Raw genomic sequence first — 9,699 nt, forward strand, 5'->3', positions numbered from 1 at the left:
ATCCGTCGGGGAGAAGGGACCCCTGTTGCTGTCCCTGCTGCACCCAAGGGAAGGAGAGTCCCTTGCTGATGTCCTTGGGTGGAAGAAAAGGGATCATGCTGCTGTTCTTGCCTCTCTTAAAAAGTGAAGTGTGTGTGGGGGGGTTCCCTTGCCACTGCTACTCTGGTTGGGGACCTGTGCAACAGGTATAGAGCCACAGGGGCCCTTCTGTCATGGTGTCCCTATGGCCCTGCATTGCTCTAATTCAGCCCTGGTCCCAGGGTGAAAGGCTACAGCCTGTGTTATGCAGGAGGTCAGATTAGATGTCCATAGTTGTCCCTGTGGCCCACAGAAGAGAGAATCCTGTTGCTATTTACCTACTACTTGTGAGCTCTAAGGCAATTCACACAGGAAGCAGCAAAATGGAAGCAGTAGCAGTAAAGGCTGCCAGGAGCCCACCAGCACTAGGACGTGTACATGCAAGGAGAGTCATCCAGCAGAAGCAATGGCAATAGCCATGCCAATGTCAGCAGCCTGGCACTAACTTCAGTGGAGCTTCAATGATTTTTTTAATACAACAGCATTCATTTGCATGCTCTGAGCAGGCTGATCATACGTTGCCAGACTGCTTGTGCTTTCGTCTAGCTCCTCACAGGTTGATGTGTTGGAAAACCTATTTTCTCTGGGAATCGCTTAGGTGCAAAACGACGTGTAAAATGGCAATGCTCTTTTGAGGAGGAACTATCTCTTACTAGGTGTTTGCACAATGCCTAGTCTAATGTTCTGAGCTGGGGCCTCTGGGTGTTACTCTGCAATGGATGCATCATCATCCTGGCCAAAGACCATTACAAACCTTCACAACAAAGAGGTCTCCGCCACATTAGAGTAAATCACTGCTATGTCTAAGGTTTTTCAGCTAGGTTTCTGCATGGTACTTGTACAGAAGAAAAGTTAATGTGTAATTCACTTTTTTAAAAATGTATTTCGTCCTCTTGCTTCTACCAGTGGTCTCCATCCAGGCCAGGGTCGAGACATGTTAAAGAGACCAGCATGGAGAGGCTTGCCCAGCTTCTGCCTGTGCTGTTCCTGTTCCACATGAAAGACGAGGACTTTGCCATTAAGAGCTATCATCAAACTGACATCTTTCTTGAGCCTTCCTTTGGAATATAGATCATTGCAAAGAAGAAGAGTAGAGGACTCCTGGTGGAGCTAGCAAGTAGACACTCAGAATAGGAAGCTGATGAGAGGTGAAGGTGTCTGCACTTGAAAACAAAAAAAAACAAAAACAAAATTAAGTTAAAATGAGGGTTGCTGTAGGCTGTGGTCAGATAGGTGCTGCTGTGGGCTCAGCATGCCAGAAGGGTGCTGTGGCTCTGGGAGGAGATCCACTACAAAAAGACTGGATCTGGCCAGGAGAGCTTCATGCTTGAGGAGCCCATCTTCTGCAGTGTGAGCTCCAAAAGGAGGCTGAATGACCAATAAAGGGAAGGTCAACCATCTGAAGCATCTGCGGGAAAGGCAAAGGAAGTGGCAAGGTTGGGACAGAGGAGCTGGGAAGCTACCCAAGAAAGATATCACAGAATTGTAGAACTAGAAGGGATCTTGAGAGGTCATCTAGTCCAGTCCCTTGCATTCAAGGCAGGACTAAATATTATCTAAACCATCCCTGAAAGGGGTTTGTCTAATCCGCTCTTTAAAATCTCCAATGACAGAGATTCCACAACCTCCCAGGCAATTTATTCCAATTAACTACCCTGACAGTTAGGAAGTTTTCCTAATGTCCAATCTAAACTGCCCTTGCTGCAATTTAAGCCCATTGCTTCTTGTCCTATCCTCAGAGGTTAAGGAGAATAATTGTTTCCCCTTCTCCTTGTAACAATCTTTTATGTGCTTGAAAACTGTTATCAGGTTCATCCTCAGTCTTCTCTTCTCTGGACTAAACAAACCCAATTTTTTTAATCTTCCCCCCTTGGTCATGTTTTCTAGACCTTTAATCTTTTTTGTTGCTCTTCTCTGGACTTTATCCAATTTGTCCACATCTATTCTGAAATGTAGCACCCAGAACTGGACATAATACTTCTGTTGAGGTCTTATCAGCATGGAATAGAGTGGAAGAATTATTTCTCGTGTCTTGCTTATGACAGTCCTTCTAGTACATCCCAAAATTATGTTTGAGAAGAGTAAGAGCTGGAAGGATTGGGAGGCGGGGGAGGTACTCATAGTTGTGATTTGAGGAGAGAAGGAAGGAAAATAGAAAATTCTACTCTTTGGGTGACGATACCCCAGCTCTGCAGAAAAGTTCTTTTACTGTGTCTGTGCAGTATTCAGCACATCACACTGAAGTTATTCAAGAGGTCTTTTTTTCATTTTTTAAAAAGCACGTCTTGACCCTTAGCCTATAATGTGGAATAATCAATACAGAACAAGTTATGTCAATGTATAATCTTAAAAACCTTTACGGTGTTCTTTTAAACTTTATGATATTATAGTAATTACAAACTCAAGGAGTGCAGTACACTGTTTGCCAATAAGATTACATTTGTTTTCAGCCAATATTTAACTTTCCAGTAAGATTAGATTTAACGTTTCATTTAAAATAAACATAGAAACTAGAATACAATGTAGTTATTTCACTGGCCAGTATATAGCTTTGTCTAAGCTGGTAGTTTCTTGAAGCTAAAGATTTTTCTCTACCCTTCAAGATTATTGTAACATTAGCAAGTGAAATTTTAAGATCTCAGTTGTTGCTGTGAATTTAATTACACGAAGACACAGAAGAGGTAAGTTGCTGTTAATAATTCTTCATTTCCATCAGAAAAAGCACAATACCTTTTCTTTTGAATCTTTTCCACAGAAAACCATAAATAATGAACAAATTGGAATGCACATGACAATTTTTAATTTTACTTATTTTCACAGAAAATTAATTAGGTCTTCTTAATCTTACACAGTTGTGTGAATATGTGCGCGCGCACACACACACACACACACACACACATTCGAGGAGAAGATATGTGATAGTAGATTTAATTGAGCAGATGAAGGCATAACAAGATCCAGTGACTGGATGATGAAGTTAGAAGAATTCAAATTGGAAATAGAATGAAAATGCTGATCAGACAGGATAATTCCTCATTGCAGCAGCTTACCAAGGGATGTGATAAATTCAGCATCACTTTAAGTCTTTACATTGAGGTTGGATTGGATACTGTAGCTCAAACACAACTCATTGAGCTTGATAGTTTTTATGCATACAGTAGCAAAGAATAATATCCACTGAAGGAATTACTGGTTGAAATGTAAAGGCCTGTGCTATGCAGGAGGTCAGACTAGATTATCATTATTAGGCACTTCTTGTCTTAAATATCTGTGAAATTGTGATCCAATCACAGCTTTTTATTTTATTTTAAACAAGCAAGAAACAAACACACAAACAAGCAAACCAAGACACCCTAGGAAATAAGCGTTTTGTCTGAGCTTTTAGACAAAGAAAATCTGAAGTTACAGTTCCCACTGAAATCATGATACACCACAATGCGCAGAGAGAAATGCAGTAACACAGCATACTATGTAGTAGTACCAAATATTACATATACAATTGTGGGCAAATCCTACCCTTGGCTAGAGGGGGACCCCTGACGGTGGAACTGGTGTGGTTCTGGCATGTAACAAAGGCAAAATTTGGAGGGGGCTGTGTAGAAGGATGTATTTCCAATGAGGTGTTCCAGCAGCAAGAATGGGACAGGTGGGGGCAGATATTCTGGTTTGGGACTGGAGAATCTGCTACTTTGCACTCTTCCCACACCACACCTGGGGGTGCAAAGGCCACAAAGGGCACTGCAGGCACTGTGCGTCAGTAGTCTCTGTGTAATAACTCTGCAACAACACCTGCCTAAAGAGCAGGATTCCTTCCTTCTGTCCCTCACTCTGCCTGGCACTCAGCTAGCACTTTGCGAGGGGTGCATATTTGGATATTATGCTCTTCCAAATGCATTTGTATGTGTTGCATATGGGCATGCCAGATTTAATTTTTTTAGATGAATCAAGAAATGGATTGCTGAATTCTGTGCTGATATATATTGTGCAGCCTCATTGATTTGAATGGCACTGTCCTGGCTGCTAGTCAATGCAGAATTTGACCATTCCTAATGAGCCAAATCCTAAGGGTCTTACTCAACTTTTACTGAGTCCTAACTTAGACAAAATTCTTCATTTGGCCCAAGTATAGACTGAAACAGAACTGAACTAAGAACTAAGTAAAGACCCACTTGATCCCCTAAACACATGGTAAAATGCAGACACTTGGGACCAGATCCTCAGCTGCTCTAAACTGGCACAAAAGTTTACGCTAGCTTAGGGAATTGACCCTGCAGATGTTATAGTACAGAATTAAAAATATCTATGTATTTGTTTTCAATGGCAGTGCACGGGAAATATGGTTGATTTACAAAACTTCACCCAGATATTGGAAGATGTTTTCAAAAACACATTTCTTAACTACATGAATAACTGGCGCCGGAACATGACAGTGGAACAAGATGCACTGCAAGCAACAGTTGATGCAGAAAACTTTGATTTCGTTATCTTGTATCTTATGGTAATGATTGGAATGTTCTCCTTCATTATTGTGGCTATCCTAGTGAGCACAGTGAAATCAAAGAGGAAAGAGCACTCTAATGACCCATATCACCAGTACATTGTTGATGATTGGGGTGAAAAATATAAGGGCCAGATTCTGAATCAAGACGACTTGAAGTGTACGATCCATGAAAACATCAGTGCAAGGGACAAAACAACCCCTGGATCGCCTTGATTTCTTGGACATAGCACCAGTGAACACACCAGAAAGTCATGTATGTAATGTAATGTTTTCGCTAGGATTCTGAATTGCCATCACATTGTCTGATAAATACCCAGAGGTATCTAGGTATAGATCCTTCCTGAGAAATTAAACCTACTGCTTCACTGTGAGATTTTGGGGTGAGGTTACTTAGTCAGCCACCTGAGAAAGATATGTATTCATACTCTATTTTGATTTTCTATTCTGTTTGACACTTGAGAGGCATGAAAACACCTCACAAAAATTGCCCCCAAACTATGGGCAGATTTAAAATCTGGATGCGGATCTGACTCTGAATATCCCAAATTGAAATAACGGAGAAAACCAAATCCCCAGATCTGAAGACATGTGAACTTCAAGGTGCTCAAAATTTGGATCATGATCCAACCAGGGCAGCTGGAGCTCATCTTTTATAATATAATAAAATCTTATAAAATAAATCTACAATAGTTTATGGCATTAGCCATAGGAGATATCCTATCCCTCCATCCATTCAATTTGAATAACACTGATTTTACAATGCAAATTTCCATTCTCAGTTTGATATTCTTCCATATCCAAGATAAACATTTAAAATACAATACCTCAAAGAGTCCAATTTTAAAGCTACAGAACTCTAACCTCATCCTTTAACCGCCTACTGGTTATCTGCACTGGGCACCACCTTTGTGTCTGAAGTCTTTGGAGAACCAAATCTTTGTCACAAAGCCTGGTGCTCTCTAAAATGTATAACACATTCTTCCTCAGTTAATTGTCTTACTTAATCCCGCCTCTCTCTTATTGTCCAGTGGAGAAGGCTGGGAGCTGGGAGACCTGGTGTCATAAACAGATAATTAAGGGTTAATGTCTCTTTTACCTGTAAAGGGTTAAGAAGCTCAGTAAATCTGGCTGACACCTGACCAGAGGACCAATGGGGGGACAAGATACTTTCAAATCTTGGTGGAGGGAAGTCTTTATTTGTGCTGTTTGTTTTCTTCATTGTTCACTCTTGGGGCTAAGAGGGGCCAGACGTGCAACCAGGTCTTTCTCCAATCTTTCTGAAACAGTCTCTCATGTTCAAAATAGTAAGTACTAGCTAGAAAAGGCAGATTAGTCTTATGTTTGTTTTCTTAACTTGTGAATGTGTATTTTGCTGGAAGGATTTTTAACTCTGTTTGCTGTAACTTTGAATCTCAGGCTACGGAGGAGGGAGTCCTTCTAGGTTATATGAATCTGAATACCCTGTAAACATTTTCCATCCTGGTTTTACAGAGATCATTTCTACTTTTTCTTTCTTTAATTAAAAGCTTTCTTTTTAAGAACCTGATTGATTTTTTCCCCTTGTTTAAGACTCAAGGGGATTGGGTCTAAACTCACCAGGGATTGGTGGGGGGAAAGGAGGAAAAGGAAGGTTAATTCCTCTCTGTTTTAAGATCCAAGGAGTTTGGATCAGTGTAGCCTCTCAGGGTAACCCAGGGAGGGGAAAGTCTGGGAGGGGGAGGGGACATGGTTTATTTCTTCGTTTTAAGACGCGAAGGGGTGGTTGGGGTCCTGCGGGTCCCCGAGTGAAGGGTTTTGGGGAACAGGGAGTGTACCAGACACTGGAATTTCTGGTTGGTGGCAGCGCTATCAGATCTAAGCTAGGAATTAAGCTTAGAAGGGTACATGCAGGTCCCCACTTTTTGGACGCTAAAGTTCAAAGTGGGAAAAATACCTTGACACCTGGGTTATACCCACTTTTCAATGGTGTATGTGGCAGTTAGGACACTGAGAACCAGTGAGGTCCCGTGTGTGTGTGCGCGTGCGCGTCCACATATGGAGTGGTGTAAGGATCCCAAGCATTGGACCTTACTCCTGCCAGCCACACGGGTGCATTTTTTAGGTTTTCTTCCTGCATGGGAGGGGTTGGGTGGGTGGGTTTCTGCTCAGTGGGAACAGGTTTCTGGAGGCAGAGACAATGTCTTCTCCTATGTTAGTAAATCACCACCAGGCTGGTGCTCAAACAATAACTATAGGCCGAGCTGGTAGCACCACCTATCATTAAGGCACATAGAGAAAGGGGCTAGGAGCTGGGTGCAGATGGATAGGAGCAGACAGGGAGGAGGCAAGAGCTGGAATGGGGACCAGGAGCAGGGGGTGGATAGGAGAAGGGCAGGAACTGGGGTGGGGGTGGGGGTGTGTGGATGTGAATGGTAGCAATGAGAGAGGGAGATAGGGTGGTGTTGGGATGGATAGGAGCAGAGAGGGACAGAAACAGGCTGAAGGTAGAAGCGCAAATCTGGGTTTGCAATCACTATGACACATTGCCCTCCAGAACTTGGCAGAGAAATGTAGAGACTCTGGACTCCTGGGTTCTATTCCATCAGCAAATAGCTTTCCTGATCATGGCTGGACCACACAGACTATAACAGCCTATTACTGCTACCAGTTATTCCATTAGCTCAAGTGGTCGAGGTCTGTTCTGTGGATCTAAAAGTCCCAACCCTGCTGATGAGCCATGAGAGGGTCAATATGGTTCTACCATGATGGGATTTCTCGTTCTTCAATTTGTTTAATCAAAAAATAGGAAAATACGTTAAAAATAGTACATGAAAAGAATGTGAAGGCTGCAAAGTCAAACACCCCAAAGTTAGGAAATAATAGAATTCAGGTTGGCTGAGCAACATTAATTTAGCCCAAAGTGTGTATGTGTTATGATACAGTTTTCCAAATGACCCCTGCTTCATTCAGTGCACTGGCTGGACCAGTTCTGGGATGCATTAGGGTTGTGTAATGAATAAGGGCTGTTGTGTGCAGCAAGGCCCGCCCCTCATGCTGGGCTACTTAAACCAAACTTTTCACAAGTGGGAATTAAATGTGTGTTCCTCATTTTTGGCTACTAGACTTGAAAACCTGAGGACAGATATGCAGAATGCTCACAGCTGCACCTGAAGTCAATGGGAGCTCTGCTTTGAACATATAAAGTGCTACAGAATGCTAAGTACGTTGAAAACTCAGTCCTTAGGTGTCTCAGGTTAGGCATTCAAACTTAATTAGTTTCAGCACCTACAGGTCTTCACTTTGCAAGTTTGTTACCCACGGGATTCAGTGACAAAACAGCCTTCTGAAAACTAGACAACAACACATTTAGTAGGAACAATGCATTCAGAGAAAAAAGGATTTCAAAACAACAGTTTTCAGGCTTGTCTGTCTGTCCTAAAATCTTACACTGTCTGATGGTAAACTAGTCAGACCTAACTGGCTCACAGCCCAGCTTTTGCTTAGCAATGCCTAGAAGTACTTTGGTTCAGGCTTCAGGCCTTAAACTGGGCCTCTGACACAAAAGTTTGTTTCAGGGCCTCATCTTACTACAAGTGCTTTAGTCTGTAGCTGAGCATGGCTTCATTGCACACACGGAAAAGGATAACCACAGGGCATGAAAATCTCCTGAGAAATTAACAGTTTAGGCATTAATTTTTCCATCACTAGAAAGTCCTATTCTACTTCTATCCAGGTTACTTTGCTTAAGGCCTTCTGTTTCCATTTAGCTGCCTTTTTACAGTGAGCAGCTATGTGTGTATGGAGTAACAAAAATACATCAGTGTCCAGCAGGGGTGAACTAGAAAGACAATACTTGTGCTATTAAAGGAATGCTGTCAGGTTGAAAATCATGTTTTGAAAATAATAATATATAAATATAAATAAGACATAATATGTCATGTAGGACTACATGGCAAACCAACACCATTTGCTATTCAAACCGAAAGAGTGTTGCTGTTTTTCTGTGTATAACTCATTTAGGTTGGACTTTGAAACTATAGAGATTATCTGTCTTGCAAAGACGTTGCATAAACTCTTCAAACATGGAGGGACAAATACACTATCTGGGTGAGATCCTCAGCCGCTGTAAGGTGACTTCAGATTTATTGCTCCTCAGCTATACTGACTTCAATGGAGTTTTGCCCATTTACACTTGCTAAGCATCTGGCCCCCATCTACCTAAACCAATAACGTACAAAATTGTATCAGAGCAATTCTTTAAAAACATGCTTTAAAAAGAAGCAAACTGCCCATATTTCCTGGTTTCCCGTGTTCCTTGTTATGGTATCTTAGGACCTTGTTAGAAAAGAAAACAGGTAGTGCATTATTGGGTGGCTCTACTCCCATTGGCCCAAGGCTAGAAGAGATGATCTAGCAGTTAGAACACTAGACTAGGATTCGGGCAACTTGGTTCTGTTCCCTGCTCACCCCCAGTCTTCTTTTGTGAACTTGGGCAAATTAATCTGTCCTATACTTCAGTTCCCCACATATAAAGTGGGAATAGCACTTCCCTACCTCAGAGGGGTATTTGTAAGGATGATGTCCATTAATGAGTAAGAGGTGCTCAGACATAAAAGTTATGGGGGCCATAGAAGAATCTAGAATATGGGTGGGGAGAGGGGTTCCTTGTCTTGTTTTTCAGGGACAGATAAGGTGATGAGATGGAATTAGAACTTCAACCTAAACTACCCGGTACAGGTTAATTCCAAAGCAGATCTTAGTTAAGATTGTCTGCAAGTAACAGTCAAACTGCCATAGTGTATAGAGTTTAAAGGTCAGCCAGCACAGATTCATGTCAAAAGCATGTATCTACCTTACACAGATGCTGCATAAGCACACATGAATATGGGATGTTGTGGGTACTTTAACTCTGGATTTCTATTTTTTTCCACACCTGTAGAACAAGCTCTCCACGTGTTCTACCAGGTGTCATTCTAAAAGGACAAATTCCACATTATCATTGTTAATAATATACATGGTGTTAAATGTGCCAGAATGTGCATTGTGCACGTTTGTTTTATGGAGGTATACTGGAAAAAAGGGTTAACAGCCAGCTATCATTATGGCATGCTGGGAGCTGTAGTTTGCCAGCTCTATGGCTT

The 9,699-nt window shown here is 41.9% G+C and overlaps 1 protein-coding gene across 1 annotated transcript; it reads left to right on the forward strand.

Moving 5' to 3' along the window:
- Positions 1–4,414: 4,414 nt before the first annotated feature.
- On the forward strand, positions 4,415–5,993 carry KCNE2 (potassium voltage-gated channel subfamily E regulatory subunit 2). The gene has a single exon (XM_075073610.1). It carries the CDS (start codon positions 4,415–4,417, stop codon positions 4,790–4,792), a length of 378 nt encoding a protein of 125 aa, XP_074929711.1. The 3' UTR covers positions 4,793–5,993.
- The last annotated feature ends 3,706 nt before the right edge of the window (positions 5,994–9,699 follow it).

Source organism: Chelonoidis abingdonii, chromosome 1 (genome assembly GCF_003597395.2).
Source record: "Chelonoidis abingdonii isolate Lonesome George chromosome 1, CheloAbing_2.0, whole genome shotgun sequence".
In the NCBI taxonomy this organism is placed as follows: Eukaryota; Metazoa; Chordata; order Testudines; family Testudinidae; genus Chelonoidis; species Chelonoidis abingdonii.